General features: G+C 39.8%; 2 protein-coding genes across 2 annotated transcripts; both read left to right on the forward strand.

The window, feature by feature from the left end:
- The first annotated feature begins 592 nt into the window (after window positions 1-592).
- Window positions 593-13,471, forward strand: LOC134629743 (uncharacterized). Its single transcript, XM_063477263.1, has 16 exons — window positions 593-778; window positions 1,755-2,123; window positions 3,042-3,150; window positions 3,441-3,603; window positions 5,576-5,768; window positions 6,526-6,622; window positions 6,711-6,772; window positions 7,038-7,152; window positions 7,385-7,446; window positions 8,123-8,219; window positions 8,308-8,369; window positions 8,759-8,861; window positions 10,886-10,950; window positions 12,040-12,316; window positions 13,259-13,345; window positions 13,452-13,471. Exons 1-16 carry the CDS (start codon window positions 593-595, stop codon window positions 13,469-13,471), a joined length of 2,067 nt encoding a protein of 688 aa, XP_063333333.1.
- LOC134628639 (uncharacterized) lies at window positions 13,404-17,339 on the forward strand. Its single transcript, XM_063475374.1, has 5 exons — window positions 13,404-14,026; window positions 14,108-14,167; window positions 15,919-15,999; window positions 16,588-16,653; window positions 16,969-17,339. The coding sequence occupies exons 1-5, from the start codon at window positions 13,477-13,479 to the stop codon at window positions 17,190-17,192; spliced, it is 981 nt and encodes a 326-aa protein (XP_063331444.1). The 5' UTR covers window positions 13,404-13,476; the 3' UTR covers window positions 17,193-17,339.
- Window positions 17,340-20,385: the final 3,046 nt, after the last annotated feature.

Raw genomic sequence — 20,385 nt, forward strand, 5'->3', positions numbered from 1 at the left:
ATTCTATTCTATTCTATTCTATTCTATTCTATTCTTCTTCTCCTCCAGCTCCCTTTAGGGGTAACCACAGCAGAACATCTGCCTTCATCCCACCCTATCCCTCGTATCCTCTTCTGTCACACCAACCCTCTGCATGTCCTCCTTCACTACATCCATGAATCTTCTCTGTGGTCTTCCTCTTTTCCTCCTGCCTGGTAGATCCACATTCAATATATTTTGCCCAGTAAATCCAGTATATCCCTCCTCTTCACATTTCCAAACCCAAATATAGCACTTAAACCAAAGAGTCGAACAGAGCCTATTAGCATTAACAGCTTCTAAGGTTCTGATCATAATGTCCTCTGCACAGTTAGATAATGTTTCACACTGCATTTGTTAGCCAGTAATACAGCTATTTCAAAGACTTTCTCAAATCTGTGTTAAATAAAGTGCATCTAATCTAAAAGTATATCTTATCGCTTTTCTTAACAGTGCTTTTTAGTTATACATAAATGTAGGTCACAGTAGGTTACAGCAGAAAAACTAAACCCTCAAAAAAAATCATCTTGCGTTTTTGATTTTGTAGTGACCAAAAAAAGGTTCATCCTCAAAAATGGAGCATGTAACACTTATTAAAGAGACCTATATTGCCTCAGCACGTGGAGAAATACCAAGCCTGACAAAACAGTCAGTCCTCGATGTTCCTCCTATAAGCTACGGCTGGGAAGTCACTGGTCGGGTCTCGTCTCTTCCATTGCAGAAGCAGCAGGCATCATGTAAATTTGAAAATGACAAGCCTGTATAAAACAGCTGTTTAACCATAAACGTGTCCTCATGCTTTTCTGTATGCCCACACTCCAAAAAACAACATCTATAAACACAAACACGCATATACACGCACACTGATAAAGAAAGCTATTAGCTTTTTATTACCTGTCACTCTGGAAATGTCAAGACGCCATTATGTGGAGCTGTATTGTGGTCTTTGCTCAGCTCACCTTTGGTATTTCCTTTATTTTGTGCCTGAGATGCCAACAGGTTTAGTGTTATGGTAATATTCATCTTGAAAAGCCTGCACTGCGGCTTGATAGGCAGGCTCTGGAACAATAGGAGCTCTGCCCCTGTGGCTCTTGGCTGGAGGGCAGGGACACAAAGGGACATAATGAGCAGAGATAGCATTGTGATGGGAGGCTGCAGATGAGAGACACTGAAGGTTTTGTATGTTGGCGCAGTCGTGTGTGTGTGTGTGTGTGTGTGTGTGTGTGTGTGTGTGTGTGTGTGTGTGTGTGTGTGTTTGTTTTTCGTTTTAGGAGGACAATTTTCAAGACAAATCAAAGAGCAATGAGGACCCTCTGTTATAGGAGGACATTTTGCTGTCCTCATAAAATTGACCTTTTAAAATAGTTTGTGGGCATGTTGTAATACCCAAAAAGTGTTTTTCTCAAAAGTCTTTGTAAACCAAAAACTTGACATATGTTGTATATTTGTGTGTCCGCCACTGCCCCCTGTCGGTTGGAATTGTCCCCGCATGCCGCACACACAAGCGCGGGAAATTATACACGAGCGCGGGACATTATACACATGGCGCGAAATTGGAAGCTGCGCATGCGCATTTTAGCATTACCCATTTGGACCGTGGATATTTACATCAATGATTTAGACTGACTGATTGGGCGCTTCTTATTCATCCTTCAATTTTGGCAGAGTTTTGACACGCTTTGGAGAAAAGGTAAGAAGGTAATTATAAAACTTTTAAAAGACGGACGTTCTGACAGACACAGTGCTTCAGAGTAGGCACAGCCGTGGTGAGGCGGCAGGTGAGGGAACGACGACGAGGTACGGTGGAAAGCATACGGCGGAAAGCATACGGCGGAAAGCATACGGCGGAGAGCGCACCGCGGGGACCGGACCACGACGAGCGGACGGCGGAGAGCGCACCGCGGGGACCGGACCACGACGAGCGGACGGCGGAGAGCGCACCGCGGGGACCGGACCACGACGAGGTGAGGACGGCGGAGCGGGCCGGAGCACGTGGAACGGTTCACGGAGGTCACAGCAACACGCGGGGCGGGGATTCCCGGACTGTCCCAAGCACCGGGATCGTTTTTTTTTTACCCTGGCCTAATCTCATCACTTGTTTCAAGGTAAGAAATTACACAAGTGTGTGATGTTTCACTGAGTTTGAAAGAAGGCCTTTTTCACTACAAGATCACTTGTTTAATGTAAAATGGCTGCTACTACTACAACTACTATAAGTACTACTTCTGTAACTAGTAGTTGTAGTAGATGCAGTTTGTAGTAGCAGTAGTACTCACACCTGTCTTTTTTGTGGTAGTTGGAGCCGTTTTCCTCCTGTTCTGTTTTGAGATGATTAAGATATTAAAAGATGATCTTTGCCCAAATACCAAGGAAACATTCGACGGCAAATACAAATAAACTTTTTTAGATTTATGAAATTAAATTGAGACAGTATTGATGTCACTCTGCACACATTTGTTTATAAAATATTGTAAAAAAAAAAAAAAAAAAACATTTTTGTTTTGCTCTCTTATAGTTGTGTTGATGAAGCACATTATTCCTGAGAGATCTAAAGCTTAGTTTGACAGACAGGTTTAGGCTAAGTCAGAGTTGGGCTTTAGTTAAATTAGGACTTTTAAGTATCTTTAATATCTGCAAGTGCATGCTTTCTGTTAAAACAACTCAGACATCAGCCTTGTCTGTGTCTGTTATGTGAATGTAATGAAAGCATAGAACTCAATTGAAACAGTTTCAGTATCCATGCTATTAGTGAAATAAGAAAAATTGGGTGGAGCATGTCAGATACTTGACTTAATCAACACAGGTGGAACACAGTCAAGTTAATCTGCACAAATACAGCCTCGCCCCCATCCATTTATCTGTTAACCAGAATCCCTCCAGCACTCATCACCAAACTAAAATAACCTTAAACTAATAATACGCTAACATGGGGGGTGCTTCTCATTCAGGCTTTACTAATGCCCTTGTAAGCATAAAGGCTTTAAGTTTTGATGTTGTTTACATTTTTATCTTAATTTCCTTAGCAAATCATGTCACGGAGAACCACTCCCCTTCAGGATGCCATTAATCACATTCTTGCAAGAAGAGACAAGAATTCAATGTTAGAAATCAAATTTATTAATTCAGTTAAAGGTGAGTGACTTTGACACACTGCAGGCTAGACTGAGGGGTTACGCATCACCAGTGGTGACCTGTACAAACATCAATATAAATTAAAATTAAAGGTATTTTAATAATAATTTAGTTATTAGCAAGCCTGGCTATTTATGTTTTCTGCAGTCGGACATGTTTTCTTTATTATATATGTAGAATTGAAAAAAAGCACAACATTGCATACTTGCAATTTACAGATATACATATTTAATGAATTGATTATTTGCAGTGCTGCCACGCCTGTGTCTCTAATATGGTTGTGTTTTCAGGTCGTGGCATCTTCACTTTAGCCAATTTCAAACAAGGAGACTTTGTGGTCGAGTATAGAGGGGAGCTTATTGATGCAACTGAAGCTGAACACAGACGTAACCTGTACCACAGCGCATGTTCAGTCTTCATGTTTGAATTCATATGGAAGCAGAAGACATTGTGGTAAGTTCAAAATGACTGAATGTTTACATTTCTATTGCAAGGTCAGGATTTCTGAAGCAAACATCTCATATTGCTCTTTAACGAGTCCTTACCTCTAGTACCCGGCCCCGTCAGTCCCCAGAATCTATAGAAGGGGGAGTGACGGACCCGTGGAATAGCGGGATCTCATTTCCTGGTGACCCTGTGGTCCCCGGGAACTCGCTGTACTGGGGACGTACGGGACTCCCACATATGCTGAGGGCCCGTCAGTCCCCGTATTCAGCCTGTGTGTGCCTTCTCTAATACACACTCACGGGCGTAAAGTACGGGGTTAGAGGGGTAATAATATAAGCCTACATTTTACAGCTAAGACAGTGTGCTCACGCTGCTGTGAAGATTTAAAATATAATATAGAGATAGAGAAAATAATAAGAGAAAATTCAAATGGCCAGGGCTGAATGAGCGGCCCTGTGTCTGTGCGCATTTGGCACATGTGGACACGGAGACTCGTGCACTGTTATACTGTGTCCAAAACTACTGTATAATATGTACAATGCCAAAATAGTACATGTCAAGTGTTCTCTGTCTGTGAGGTAGGTAGATGGATGGCTTGATGGATAGGTGAAAAACCTTTCAACACAAAAAATAAAGAACATTTCATTAATCATTCAGATAAATTAAATGCATTATACAGAAGACAAATGAAATAACAAAAATATACACTTCAGTAAAGCCACTTTTGTCTAAACTATCATTTATCCTAGTTTTAGTTTTACATTCATTAGTTTTTAAATCAGAGGTGAGTAATTTCAAACAACGAAGATGAAATAAACTGTGGTCTACCTTGCATTTTTTACACTTTCTGTAACAATTACATTTTTAAAGTATACATTTTAGAGTTTACAAATATTTTAATAAAGACTTTAACCAAGGATTTTTTTACAAAGAATTATTTTCCTTAAATTAAACCAAACATATTTACACTAGTTTTAAGATTTAACCAAGGATTTGGGGTAATTACTTTTAGTATTAATTAACAAATGTGTGGGAAACACTATCTACATAAACAATTTATTCAAACTTAAACATTTATTTTAATATCAATATAATTTTTTAAACTTAAATGCAGTAACTATTTCCCAAAGCATAAATACATTTCCACAATTGAGCTTCCATAGTTCCCAAACATAAGCAGCAAATATGAGTCCGAGCTTACCAATAGCCCGTCTAACTCAAAGTCTTCCTCACAGTGGAAAGTGGATTGTGCTTGGTTTGCTGTCCTCTCAGTATGTCGCACTCGGGTTAAATGACTGCTGCATGCATTTTAAGGTCTACTAGGCACGCCCGCCCTTGATTGCTCTAATTCAACTCACCTGGTGGAGCAGTGCGCACCAGGCTGCGCTTAGCTGTAGATTGCACAAGGTCTAATCAGCGGCCACGCGCAAGCAGCAGCAGCACAGAGCAGGTAGTGGGCAAGAGGAGGAAGAGAAGAGAAGAGTAACAGCCACACCTACTAGGTCAGCGCAACAGTACAACAAAACCACGTTTAAGCTCTAAGCCAGGGGTGCCCAATCCCAGTCCTTGAGAGCTACTGTCCTGCAGTTTTTAGATGCATCCCTACTCCAACACAGCTGAATCAAATAGTTGGATTACTTCTTCAGCATGCCATCAAGTCTGGCAAAGGCCTGATAACGAGGCATTCATTTGATTCAGGTGTGTTGGAACAAGGACGTATCTAAAAGCTGCAGGGCAGTAGCTCTCGAGGACTGGGATTGAGCACCCCTGCTCTAAGCACAAGTAGGAGCGCAAACACTTATCTGAGTCAGAAAGCAACGCGTCCTTGACTGATGGACCCTCTTTAACTTATCAACTATGCATTTAACAACTAAACTTGTATTGGATGTTGTGTTTGTGTTGGTGCTTAAAAATTATAGTATAGTTCATAGGCGTGTCACTATAAATGTTTGTTTAATGTATGTTTCCAAATTTGCAGTATTGATGGAGCACTTGAAGATGGGTCATTTGGGCGACTAGTAAACGATGAACACAGGACACCAAATTGCAGAATGAAGTTGATTGAAGCAGAAGGGAAGCCACATCTCTGCCTTTTTGCACTGAAGGAAATTGCGGCAGGAAGTGAAATTACTTATGACTATGGTGGGAAAGAATGGCCCTGGCGGAAAAAGGTGGGTCATTTAAAAAAAATTTTCCCCCTATGAATTGTTGTTTAAAACCTACATATCTAGATGTCACAATTAGGGCTGCAACTAACGATTATTTCAATAATCGATTAGTTGTCGATTAGTTGTTTCAGCCCTAGTCACAATATTTAAATGTCCTCTTGGTGGTATTCAATCTGGTTTAACTAAATCTTGAATTTGTATGACTTTCCCAAGTGATGATTGCAAGCTTATCTGTTTTGTGTCCCCTCCACAAGTGTGTTTTACTGAGTGGCCACACACTGGAGGTGAAACAGTGAAAGCATCAGTTTGAGCTCAGATGTCATTATGAGGCTGATGGACAGTGTCCTTGAAAACCTTGGGTTTTTCTGTGTCAGACATATACATGCACCTTTTACTCACAGTCACTTTAGCTTCTTAGTATTGTCTTACTTTGGCTTCACTTTACTAGGTAAGGGTTAATCACTCTGTTTCCTTGCAGTTAGGGTGAGAGTTAGAACTGTATTTAACTGAAGGTGAAGCAGAAAATGCTTAACTATGTGTGTGTGTCTGACACAGACAAACTCAAGGTATGTGAGAACACTGTCCTGACATCTGAGCTCAAACAGAGTCTTTCACTGTTTCATCTCCAGTGTTTGGCATACTCAGAAAAACACACGGGTTGAGGGGACACTGGTTAGAAAAGACCACTCGTAGTGGATTAAATACATTTCCACTGTAGCTGCCAGATGTTTACAATATTTGTTCTACTTTTCATACCCAGCTAAAGATCGCAAGCATCCCTTCTGGTCAACAGTGTGTTGCAGAGCCTATTGCCCATGACGTGGAGCACCATGTGATCTCTACAGACTCATTCACAGGTGAGTCCCTGCTTGAGTAAGCACTACCTGTTAAACCCTGGGGTCTTGCAAAGCACTATGCCTCCATGTCTTGTGTTCTCTTCTACAGACAGAGAATTAAGAGCAGAGTGTCAGTCATCTAGACCTACAGCAGACAACTCTGAGCATGAGGTTAGCATGGATTCATCTGTTTACTAAAGATTGTATCAATGTGTAGTTTGGTAAATAGTGTGGTTTGTAAAGATCATGTTTTTCAATTGATTACAATTATACTGCATGTACAGTCTTTAAATCATTGTACGTACAGGTAGTCATCATTTAACATTGCATTTCCCTCTCAACATCATTTGGGTGTTTTAAGGTTTGACTGAGAGTGTCCCTCTTGATCAGATGGACACTGTACAATTGATGCTTGTTCATCTTTGCATCTTTTTAGGTGCATTCTGTTGGAGGTCAGCGTGGCACTTCTTCTCTGAAAGAGTTAATTGGTGAAGTTGGTGTCCAGTGTCGGGAGTTGTCACCCCAAGCGTTCTCAGAAGAACTTACCAGTGGTCAGTTTTGAGTAAATGTTAACTTCTGGCAATGCATGACATGCCTGAAGGTTTGCTGCATGAAAAATGTGCCAGTATTGGGACATTTCTGATGATTCTATAGTGTCTTGATGGATATTTTGAGTAGAATTGTGACAGTCAGGGATGTGAATTGATTGCGTTATGCGTAGATGTGTTTTTTTTTGACTTAACGAAAGTCAAGCACTGAATCTCCTTGTGTTCCCTTGTACAGAGAGCAAATCGAAAGAGGTGCCACAATCATCCAGAGCTGTGCCTAATGACTCTGCTTGTGAGGTGAGTTGAAATTGACCTTTGTTTTAAAATTGACCAATGGTTAGAAGTGTTATGGTGTTTACATGAAACTCCATTTTGAGTATTTTAGCAAACATCTGGCAGCGGTGGTGGAAATGTCCTCTATTTAGAACAGGAGGTCTTTTCTAACCACAGTGTCCCCTTAACAAGTGTGTTTTACTGAGTGGCCACACACTGGAGGTGAAACAGTGAAAGCATCAGTTTGAGCTCAGATGTCATTATGAGGCTGATGGACAGTGTCCTTGAAAACCTTGGGTTTTTCTGTGTCAGACATATACATGCACCTTTTACTCACAGTCACTTTAGCTTCTTAGTATTGTCTTACTTTGGCTTTACTTTACTAGGTAAGGGTTAATCACTCCGTTTCCTTGCAGTTAGGGTGAGAGTTAGAACTGTATTTAACTGAAGGTGAAGCAGAAAATGCTTAACTATGTGTGTGTGTGTCTGACACAGACAAACTCAAGGTATGTGAGAACACTGTCCTGACATCTGAGCTCAAACAGAGTCTTTCACTGTTTCATCTCCAGTGTTTGGCATACTCAGAAAAACACACGGGTTGAGGGGACACTGGTTAGAAAAGACCACTCGTAGTGGATTAAATACATTTCCACTGTAGCTGCCAGATGTTTACAATATTTGTTCTACTTTTCATACCCAGCTAAAGATCGCAAGCATCCCTTCTGGTCAACAGTGTGTTGCAGAGCCTATTGCCCATGACGTGGAGCACCATGTGATCTCTACAGACTCATTCACAGGTGAGTCCCTGCTTGAGTAAGCACTACCTGTTAAACCCTGGGGTCTTGCAAAGCACTATGCCTCCATGTCTTGTGTTCTCTTCTACAGACAGAGAATTAAGAGCAGAGTGTCAGTCATCTAGACCTACAGCAGACAACTCTGAGCATGAGGTTAGCATGGATTCATCTGTTTACTAAAGATTGTATCAATGTGTAGTTTGGTAAATAGTGTGGTTTGTAAAGATCATGTTTATCAATTGATTACAATTATACTGCATGTACAGTCTTTAAATCATGCACCTTTTACTCAGTCACTTTAGCTTCTTAGTATTTTACTTTTGCTTCATCTAAATAGATTCCCCTCTCTCTAACTCACAAATCTCAGGAATTGAATAGATATGCTTCACTATTTTATCTAAAAAGTAACTCCTATCTCCATTTCCATCTCTCCAGAAGGATTAGTAGAAAATATGTAAAACGGTCAAACATTATTTTTAATTCGTCATAAAATATTTGGGTAAAAATGTTTTGTTTCATTTCATGTTTTTAATTTTTTCCAGTGTACAATTCATAGGCTGGTATTTGAATCGGTGAAACTTGACAAATGCGGGATATGCCATTCACCTTTGACAGCTATCAGATGGCACGGTCTAAGATGCAAGCGTAAGTGTATTATTTATCTTGTGTTAATTAATGCATTTTTTCACTATACCATAAGTTACCATGAGTCAGGTCTACATTTTCATATGTAAAGAATAAAAAAAATCACTTCAAAGTTTTATCAATTCAAACCATTGCAATGATACACAGTGTAATGGCAGATACTATCACATATCATGCATTTGAGTTTGTCTGCTTAGTGTGGCAGAGAACAGAGAGCATACTGTAATAATGTATATTGCCCTCTTACTCTTTGTTGATTAGACTGTTGAACTTTACAACTTTAAATCTTTGTTTCACTCTTTCAACATCAAGCTCATATAAGCTAAATAAGCATCTCACCGTGCGCAAGGCATGCCTGTCCGGGTCAAGGGTCACGACTACCCAGCGTGCATCGTAAACAGTAAACACGGCCGCGTGTGATAGCGATATTGAATATTTTGAGCGTCCTAAAGTCAATGTTTTAAAAGAATTTGGTACGAAACGGGGATACAGTGCTGCTGGGAAGAGAAAGAAAGAACTCGTGGCCCTCGCTTGGGCGTTTTCACTACAAAAAGCCCCTATAGTTTTAACAAAACAGCAGGAGCGGGAGGCTATGCTACCTTGGATATAAGTCTCTGCTCGAGATCGAGACTGACAGTTGTCAGATGACAATTCCAGATCCCTTAGAGCTGAGAGAAGGTTGGTACAATGAATCGACAGCTGCAAATAAACTTTCACTTTCAAAGCCTCATATCCGGAGCCATCAGCCTCTGTGGTGCCCGGAGACGCTCGTGCGGGGTTTGGCCACTGACGTCTGGCAACCCTGGCACAGCACTTCCCCGTAGGCCTATATCCATGGATGTATTAAAAGAACCAAGCCTTTATCTGACGGAGAAGTATAATTCAGCCTTTACATCGTGGGTAGTGGTGTACTCTGACCCGGCCGCGCCGTGCATGCGTACTGACAATGCTGATTTAGCTTATTTGTGATGTTACAATGCAAAAACCACAGTTCCTGATTTGATCTGTTATATAAAGATAAAGCAAAATGCACAAATCTTTAATTATATTTAAGAGAGTATCAACATGTATGAAGTAAACTGCCCTCAAGTCTGTTTGTCATTCTGTAATTACACATATACACACAAACTTGGAAGATGATGTTTGATGATAATAAACCCTTTGAGTAAACATTGCATCAAACTTGCAAACTTCTTACAATGTCAATATAGGAAGCCCAATAAGGTACTGGGTCTGATTAATCCAGACCTATTCCAATAGATCAATCAGGCAATTTGCAATACAAATGCTTGATGGTGTCTCTACACATTTTCAATGACTTTTTAGTAGAAGTCCTTTTCATCTCAATCCTTATTAATTAATGTAGGATAAACATTTTAGCTTTTCTGTTTCTCATTAGATCATTCTGCCAGAAGTCTTTGAGCCAAGAATGCATTCTGAAACATGGCCCATAATGAGTAGTTTGGTCAGGTCAAACTCTCTCTATATAGATAGAGAGAGATAGATAGATATAGATATAGATATAGATATAGATATAGATATAGATATAGATATAGATATAGATATATATAGATATATATATAGATATATATATAGATATATATAGATAGATATAGATATATATATATATATATATATATATATATATATATATATATATATATATATATATATATATATATATATATATATATATATATATATATATATATATATATAGAGAGAGAGAGAGAATTAGTCTGTTTTTAAAATAACAATGTTTTATATCTCAAATCTGATGGAAAAAATTGATTATTAGGATGATGCAGTATATCATATTCATAAGTTTAAAATGTGTCTTAAACTTAAAACAAAATCTGCTTTTTATTCTGAATTATGCGTTTGTTTTAAATTCACTTTATGCTTGTTTATATTTAGTGGTCTTTGTGAATATAATTTGTGATGTGTGGGATCGCTACTTTTTAAATTATAACTTAATGAATCATCGGTTGTTGTCTAATGCTGTGGTTTCTTTGTATTTGTAGAATGCCGTTGTGTGTGGCATAAGATCTGCCTCCAGACATCTTCAGAAGACTGGGATATGTCCGACGTAAGTGTACAGTGAAATTCAACCTGGAAAGACTCAGATATGGAGAAAGAATTAGACATGCTTTATTGAACATTAAATATTTGGCGGTCAGACCCCAGCGGGAAAACTGTTGATAAAAGCATTGCTGATTGAAGTAGGAGGTGTTCCCCCGGGGTCTGGACACTGGTGGTGGTATGGAGGCAGGGGGCAAGCATGGGGTTGCAGGGGTGGTGGAGGGATGCAAAAACGCTGAGAGGCCGAGCTATGGGTGAAAGAGCTTAAATGCCCGGATGCTGAATGGAGGCGTAGGTGCGAGGGAGCTCCGGATTGGCTGCGCCGGAGTGAGCAGCTGAAGGGAGTTGAGGTGATGATAATGATGGAGACGATGTGCAGGTGTGTCTCCCAGGTTGAATTTACGCAGGCTTCATTATAATATAGTTAATATTGACGTAGATGCAGTTCGTGAAGATTGCCACATGTTGCTTGCTCTTCCTTTTTCTTTCATCACAAAATTATAAGGATAATCCGTTTTGTAAGTGTTGTCTCAGAGAATTGAAAGCAGAGAGATTTTGGACTGGATAGAGTGTAGAAGTTACGTGAGAGAGGCCAGAAATAAACACATTGTAAAAATATTACTTAGATTGTATTATAATCCTTTGTGTAAAAAAAAAAAAAAAAAAAAAAACAAACAAAAAAAACAGTTTCATACAATCTGGTCTCAAAAGTTTTACAAATTTTGATCTGTGGGGGTCATTGTGGGAGGGGCTCTGGGACCAGGTTAGGGCTGGTGTCTTAGTTTTTTTGTTTTGTTTGTTTTTTTTTGTTAATGTCATTGTTCAAAAAATATAAATTGGATATTAGAAATGGGACAAATATCAAAAAAGTACTGAATCGATCACAGATTGCAAATTGATCAAGCAGAATCAAAATACTTGCACAAAATACATATCTGCTGCACATTTTCTTCTTTAAATCAGGAGGTATTTCTTAGTACTTTTAAGACATCTAGAGACTTTGGTTTACGTCCCGAGCTCTGTGACGTGAACAATTTAGCATTTATCCTTCCCATGTTTATTTCTGTTATTTAATCTATGCTGCATTTACGAACAGGGTGATGTCTCATCTGATGAAGAATACATCCCAAATTCTGCATCAGATTCAGAAAGCTCAGGAACAGAGTTGTCTATTGAGTTACCTGGACCATCAAAAAACTCCCATGCTGCTAGCATGCCTGATTTATGCGTTACTTTTGCTGAAAAAGAACAGACCATGGATGTTAAGAACAACTTTGAGCACATTTTGAATGATCTTGAAACTACTGATGATCTTCATCCCGACCAAGAACCAGACAGCTCAGAGTCATGCCAGCAGAAAACAAAAGATGCATGTAGCGAAAAGAGTACTGTGGATATTAGCCAAAATGAATCCCCAACCAAGTCAACAAAATTAATCAAAAGCACAGTCAATTTTTGTTTTGTGTGTGGAAAACCTCAAACAAAATTTGCACGTCATCTGGAGACGCATGTAAATGAAAATGCTGAAGTCGCCCAGGTGCTTCAGTTACCCAAATCATCAAAGGACAGAAAAGTTCATCTTGAAAGGTTACGAAACCTTGGTAACTTCAAGCACAACTCTGCTGTTAAAACCACAGGATCAGGTTGTCTTAAAGTGAAAAGGATCTCAAAAAAGAGCAGCAGCAGCGCTGAGACATACGAGTACTGCTTATACTGTAAGGGTATGATATCCAGAAAAGAAGTTTCTCGGCATATGAAAAGATGTGCTTTAAGACCAGAGAATAATGCTGAAGAGAAGCTGAAAGATAGAGTCTTTGGTATAGCATCTACTCAATCCACAATGTCTCAGCCAATTTCAAGTGAACTCTACTCAGTACTGGGCAAGATGCACAAGGATGATGTGTCTAGTGCAATAAGGAATGATCATTATATTATGCAGTTGGCTCAGTCTCTTTTTAATAAGCATGGAAGTGACAGATCAAAGCATGAGTATATAAGACAGAAAGTAAGGGAACTTGGGAGATTACTTGTGACTTTGCGTCACACAACAAGAATCCATAATATGGAAGAGGCAATAAAACCAGCCAACTTCTTTATTCTTACTAATGCTGTCAAGAGAGTTTCAGGTTTTGATACTGAAACCAGCACATTCAAAGCCCCAAGTTTGGCCCTGAAGCTTGGACATTCTCTCAGAAAAATAAGTGATATTATCATGTGTCGTGCTCTCATGGAAGAGGATCAAGAGGCGATCGATTCAATCAGGAGGTTTCACACACTTCATGAAACAAAGTGGTCTGAATTCGTTTCCCATTCAGCCTTATCAAACCTGAGTGAGGCAAAATACAACAAGGTCGACAGCCTTCCACTGACCAGAGATGTTCAGAAGCTGCAGTTATATCTTGGTCAGCAAGTGGAATCAGCTAGGGAGAAACTAGGTGATAACCCAACAGCAGGAACTTACGCAGCACTAGCAAAGGTGATCCTTTGTCAAGTGATTTTGTTCAATAGGAGGAGGGAAGGTGAAGTAGCACGTATGACTGTCAAAAATTTTGAAGATCGTGACATGTCCAAACTAAACGATGACATCAGCTCTGGGCTTACAGAAGTTGAGAAAAGGCTTTGCCAACAGTTTGCCAGAGTGGAACTGAAGGGGAAAAAAGGACGAAAGGTGGCTGTGATCCTGACTTCTGATATGACCGATAACCTGTCACTCCTCGTTAGTAAGAGGAAAGAGTGCGGGGTATCTGAAAACAATATGTACCTTTTCGCCATTCCTTGTAGTGATGGTCACTACAGAGGGCAGTTTGGTCAGTTTGCAGATGCTTGCGGAGCTGAACATCCTCAGAACCTCAGATCAACTAACCTTCGCAAACAGATTGCCACGATAAGCCAAGTCATGAACTTGAAAGATAATGAACTAGACCAGCTGGCCGATTTCCTCGGCCATGACATCAGGGTCCATAGAGAATACTATCGACTGCCCCAATCAACAATTCAGCTGGCTAAGATCTCCAAGTTGCTCATGGCCATGGAGAAGGGAAGTGTGAAGGACATTCAAGGAAAAACTCTGGATGAAATTGGTGGTATGCATGGTTTATATGTTGTTAAATCGGCTTGGTGTTTGTGAATATGGTTGGTCTAATAACATTTTTTCAATTTTATAGATGACATAGATGGGATGGCTACTGGATCACAGCAACTCCCTGATGCTTCCACATTGCGAGGTACTGAAATTATTGTATTCTGTGTTATAGACTTTGCAGTTGTATTGATAAAATATTTAAAATTTAAATTTTTATATATTTAGATAATGTTATTGCAGTTCTGTTTGTACTTTGCTGTGTAGTTAATACCATTTACAGTGAGGAAAGTAAGTATTTGCTATTTTGCAAGTTCTCCCACTTAGAAATCATGGAGGGATCTGAAATTTTCAGCATTGGTACATGTCCACTGTGAGAGACAGAATCTAAAAGAAAATTCCGGAAATCACAATGTATGATTTTATTAAAATATTTTTGTATATTACTGCTTAAAATAAGTATTTGAACACTTGCTTATCATGCAGATTTCTGACCCTCAAAGACCTGTTATTCTGCTTTTAAACAGTCCAACTACACTCTGCTCATGATTCTAATTTAGCAGCACCTGTTTGATGCCGTTAGCTTTCATAAAGACACATGCGCACCCCACAATCTGTCAAAAGTGTTGCAGCAACATGAGTAAAACCAAAGAGCTGTCCAACGACACAAGAGACAAAACTTTAGACCTTCACAGTGCGCGTGCACGCATGTGCGTGTGCGCGATGGAGCGTGTGCAGGTGACTGTGCGTACCCTCTGCAAGACTCCTGCAGGCGCCCCTGAATGGAAGAGGCTAATGTCTTCCTCGGACTGGAGCCCCACGTAAGATCTCAGCTCGTGGGGTGTCAGTGATGCTAAGAAAGGTGAAGAATCAGCCCAGAACTACACGGGACGAGCTGGTCAATGACCTGAAGAGAGCTGGGACCACCGTTGGCAAGGCTACTATCAGTAATACACTGAGACGTCATGGTTTAAAATCATTCATCACACTGAAGGTTCCCCTTCTTAAGCCAACCCATGTCCAGGCCCGTCTGAAGTTTGCCAGGGACCATCTGGATGATCCAGAGTCATGGGAGAAAGTCCTGTGGTCAGATGAGACCAAAATAAAACTTTTTGGTCTAAACTCCATTGTTGGGGTTTGGAGGAAGAAGAAGGATGAGTCTCATCCCGATAATACCATCCTACAGTGAAGCATGAGGGTGGAAACATCATGCTCTGGGCTGTTTTTCTGCACAGGGGACAGGACCACTGCACTGTATTAAGGAGAAGATAAACGGGGACATGGATTGTGAGATTTTGGGCCAAAACGTCCTTCCCTCAGTCAGAGCATTGAAGATGGGTTCTGGCTGGGTCTTTCAACAAGACAAAGACCTGAAGCACTCAGCCAGGAAAACCAAGGAGTGGCTCCGTAAGAGGCATTTCAAGGTTCTGGAGTGGCCTCACTAGTCTCCAGACCTCTGTCCAATAGAAAATCTGTGGATGGAGTTAAAAGTCTGTGTTGGCCCAAAACATGACAGATCTACAGAAGATCTGTGTGGAGGAGTGGGTCAAAAGACCTTCTTCAATGTGTGCAAACCTGGTGAAGAACTACAGGAACTGTTTGGCCGCTGTAATTGTTAACAAAGGCAATATTAATATAGTTTGACTCAAGTGTTCAAATACTTATTTTACAAAGAAATATACAAAAAACTTGTTATAAAATCATACAATGTGATTTCTGGAATTTTCTTTTAGATTACGTCTCTCACAGTGGACATGTACCTATGATGAAAATTTCAGACCCCTCCATGATTTGTAAGTGGGAGAACTCGCAAAATAGCAGGGTGTTCAAATACTTACTTTCCTCACTGTATGTAATAAATATATATAATAAAATTTTTATTATTTTTTTTGCTAGAAAAATCTATCAATGACAATGAAGAAATATTAACTTCTGTGACTTCTGATTTGCCTCACTTCTCCGAGACTGCAGCTCAAGGTACATTTTCAATGTTGTACTCAAAGTTTGCCCAACATATCTTATGTAATGAGCTGGGATCTGTGAGTTAGTCCTGTTCAGAGACAAATCCAGTGAAATGTGCAGTAACGTATTTTAACAGCGCACATCACGTATGATAACGATGCTCTCTTGTTTCATTAATGCCACTTGCATCTCTGTTTTTCATTGCATTAAAAATGAAATCAGACTTTACTATTAACACTACTATGCTGATTACGATAACCTGGGATTGTGTATAGAACAATATTACTAACCATCAGTACATTTTTACATGGTCGATTGTTAGTTGTTCCATTCCTTATTGTGACACTAATGCTTTATGACTAGTATTTTGATGCTTCATCAGTTTTGGCCAAGCAAGATTTGGCCTGTACAAAATCTACATCATTTCCCAGTAAACTTATTACCCAAGGTATTGTTGACTTCATCCAGTTCAGCAGCACTGCCATGTGTATAGTTATTATAATAGAACTGGCTGTCACTGTCCCCTCTGTGCCCATGGTGTTTGATTGGTAGGCAGAAAGCCTCTTTAAGCCCATACATTTATACTGTGCAATATTTTTTTAGATGACCAGGGGAATGATGCCTGTGTGACTTCTGGTTCACCTCCTGTCCCTGACTCAGTTACTAAAGGTATGATACAAATCAGATGCCATGTCCATCACTAGGCACTATGTGCAGTCAACACCAACATCATGTGGTTAGACATTATATAACATATAAAGAAGCTGAATGTATTTTGTGTTTACCAAGCAGTGTGATGAACTATCATGTTAATGAAAACAATCAAACTTTAAATTTTATCAGGTCTACAGTCTATTTATTATCACACACAATTTGTTTAGACAAGTACCAGCTTGTTTTCACAGTTTTGAACACCATCTCTACCTACAAGTGCATCTCACATGATCTTTTTAAACTTCAAATTTGTTTTGTTTTATTGAACAGGTTTACGTGTTTCAGCAAGGCGGTGTGTGAAGAGACCATGGTCTGAGGAGGAGATAGGAGCGGTGATGAAACATATGAAGCCTTTTATTGAAAACGGTATCACTGTCACCAACCAGCAGTGTCTGAAGTGCAAAGAAAAGGAACAACCTATCTTGGAGACGAGATCTATTCAAAACATTCGAGATTTTGTGCGCAACAGAGGACTGGCCTTTAAAAAAAAATAAATAAATGTTAAACACTAAATGCACTTTTTTACAGTCTGAGCCTTTACCTTTCTGGGCCTGATTTCAAGGTTAGTGTTCTCCATTCAAAAAGTATGTAGTTGACTTCACTGTGCTCACAGGCAGTGTTTTGTTTTGATGTGTGGTTAGCCTGAGTCTTTTAATGCCAGGATTCACTTTTATTTTCCTTCAATAATTGTTACAACGCTGTCCTTTTAAGGAATTGATTATTGAGTTGGTTATATTAAATATAGTTCAGTAATTCAACAAATGTGTTGTGTGTTGATATAAGTCTTATGTATAAGTCATGGTGTCAGCCCGACTCACCCCTGGTGTGCAAAGGTGCTGTTTTATTGGTCAGCCACTCAGTGCCAGTTTCTTCAGGACAATGAAAAACTCTATAATACATAGTTTGTTCTAGTTGATGCAAGCACTGTTGTGTTATGCTTCTAGTTGTTTTAATGACACTTTGACCACCTGTTAGTAGATCACAACAGATATGATCTGTGGTGTTTTATGTAAGCTTGTATGTCAGATTGTAATGCTCATCAGAAAAAACCAAAATATAGTCTTTTTATTATTTTTTTAATTTATTCATCCATCCATCCATCTTCAACCGCTTATCCGAGGCCGGGTCGCGGGGGCAGCAGCCTAAGCAAATTTATTCAATTTTACTATAATGATGTATCAGTCACAGTCTTATAATACACCTTCTTTTCTAAGAAGGTTATACTTAGTGCATGTGTGAGTATATGTATAGTGAACTGGCTTTACACACCATGTGTCCTTTTAAACCAGATTTACTCAGAGTGTGTGTGTGTGTACAGTAGACTGGCTTTACACACCATGTGTCCTTTTAAACCAGATTTACTCAGAGTGTGTGTGTGTGTGTGTGTACAGTAGACTGGCTTTACACACCATGTGTCCTTTTAAACCAGATTTACTCAGTGTGTGTGTGTACAGTAGACTGGCTTTACACACCATGTGTCCCTTCAGAACAGACTATACTTTGTGTATATGTATGATGACATCACTGACCTTGTACACCAGACTGTCCTTATAGACCGAGCTACAGAAAAGTCTCTACAAACCACCAGAATGTCTGAAAAAATAGCCTTTTTTATATCTCAGTTGAGCAAAGAAAATGTTTAAATTTTAAGTTGTGTATAGGTTTGCTGATTTTTTTCATGATTTTTGATATGCATATTGTAGCTCTAGCACCTCTGGAACCCGGTGTCCCCATAGCCCTATGTCCAGTCTAATTTGCCAAAAATTTCAGAAATTGTCCCTCTAACCCAAGAAACGGGTATAGGTGTGTGTGTGTGTGTGTGTGTGTGTGTGTGTGTGTTTTAAATGTGTAGGTGTACTTGGGAGAGATAGAGTGTTGGGGCGGGAGTAATTTGGGACGGGAGTAATTTGGTACTGCGGTTTTATTGTGCGTTTGCGTGTGGGCATCTCTACATGTCTGAGTGATGGATGGAGAAAGACAAAAAGCCCACCAATCAATCACTCCATTGACAGCCAGCCTGTTGTCAACACCACATGTTTGTGGACTTGGTTATGTCTATGTGTGTACAGGGTGTCTTACAGAAATACACAAAACTTCATAACAGGTTGATCAATAGCCCATTCAAGAGTAATGAAACACCAGTCAATATCACCACCCACATTGTAGCTCATAAACTGATGAAAGTCTCTCTCTCTAAAATCAAAAGCCTTTGTTCCCCTGTTTCTGTCCTACTGTGCTTACTGTCTGTCCCCCTTTGCCTCCAGCTGTTTCTTTCCTGGGAGGAAATAGTCTTCATTAAATATATGAAAAATATTCTATTTGTATTATACTAGCAACCATTACTATATATGTGTGTGTGTGTGTGTGTGTGTGTGTGTGTGTGTGTGTGTGTGTGTGTGTGTGTGTGTGTGTGTGTGTGTGTGTGTGTGTACGGGTTCGTACTATCCTGGTGGGGACCAAAATCTGACTTTTACTATCCTGGTGGGGACTTTCTGCACCGTGGGGACCAAAATCCAGGTCCCCTCGGGGTTGAAAGCAATTTTCACACTCAAAATGCGGTTTTACTGTCAGGGTTACAATTAGGTTATGGTTAGGTTTAGGGTAAGGGTTAGGGTTAGGCATTCATTTTTAATGGTTAGGGTTAGGGTAAGGGGCTAGGGAAAGCATTATGTCAATGGGATGTCCCCACGAGGATAGCAAACCAGACGTGTGTGTGTGTGTGTGTGTGTGCTTAATGTACTTCTGAAGTAGTTAGCCAGGAGCGAGTGTTCTGCTGTTGATGCATCTGCAACATTTTTGACATTTACGGATGAGCCTGACATTTTGGGAAATGCATGTCTTCAATTTCAGCCTGAGAGTCAAATAAAATAAGCATTCATGTCTCTGTATTAAGTGAGATGTTGAAGCCAAGAGGTGATTATCTCAGCTTAGAACAGCTGGAGGAAAACATATAGTTTGGCTTATCCAGACTTCCAAAATGCACTGTTTTAACACTTCAGAAAGAGAAGCACTTCTGTGCAGCGGCGCTGCTGGTAAACACAGTGACTCCAAGAAGTCACTGAATCTCACACAACAGCTTCAGTACAGATTGCACAAAAAAGAAATGTTTATCAGTGAATTATCTAAATGTTGGTATGCATGTTTTTGCACTTTTCCCAGTGCTTCATACTTCAGTCATAAAGACACATGAAACAGTTTCAGTTATACTGAATCAGGGGCGATTTTAGCCCATTTTGGGGGGTGCTTCAGCACCCCCAAAATGAATCAAAGCACCCCCCAACGATTTCTTACTTTTTTTTGGACAATATTTGCTGTCTGTGTGACACACTGCTAAAAATATAAAAACCATACAGTACTTGGTTGAGACATAACATTTTAACAACAAAAGTATAGATAACTCCCCCCCTCTCCCAAAATGGTTTGTTCCAGCTCGGCTCTCCGCTGCTCTGGCTCCGTTACTGCCAGAGCCATGGTAGCGGAGCGGAGGTGTAAGTACGTGGCTTAAAACAGGACATATTAGCTGCATTTAACCTTCAGTTACTCTTTATATAGTTAGGTAGGAGTCATAACATGTTTCTTTTTAGCTGAAAAACATTACACCCAGGTAACCTGCAGTGTTGAAAACATGTTTTCCGACGATGTTTGCTACCCTACAATCCGTCCTGCTCTGTAGTAAAATCAGCGACA

Source organism: Pelmatolapia mariae, linkage group LG6, assembly GCF_036321145.2.
Source record: "Pelmatolapia mariae isolate MD_Pm_ZW linkage group LG6, Pm_UMD_F_2, whole genome shotgun sequence".
NCBI lineage: Eukaryota > Metazoa > Chordata > Actinopteri > Cichliformes > Cichlidae > Pelmatolapia > Pelmatolapia mariae.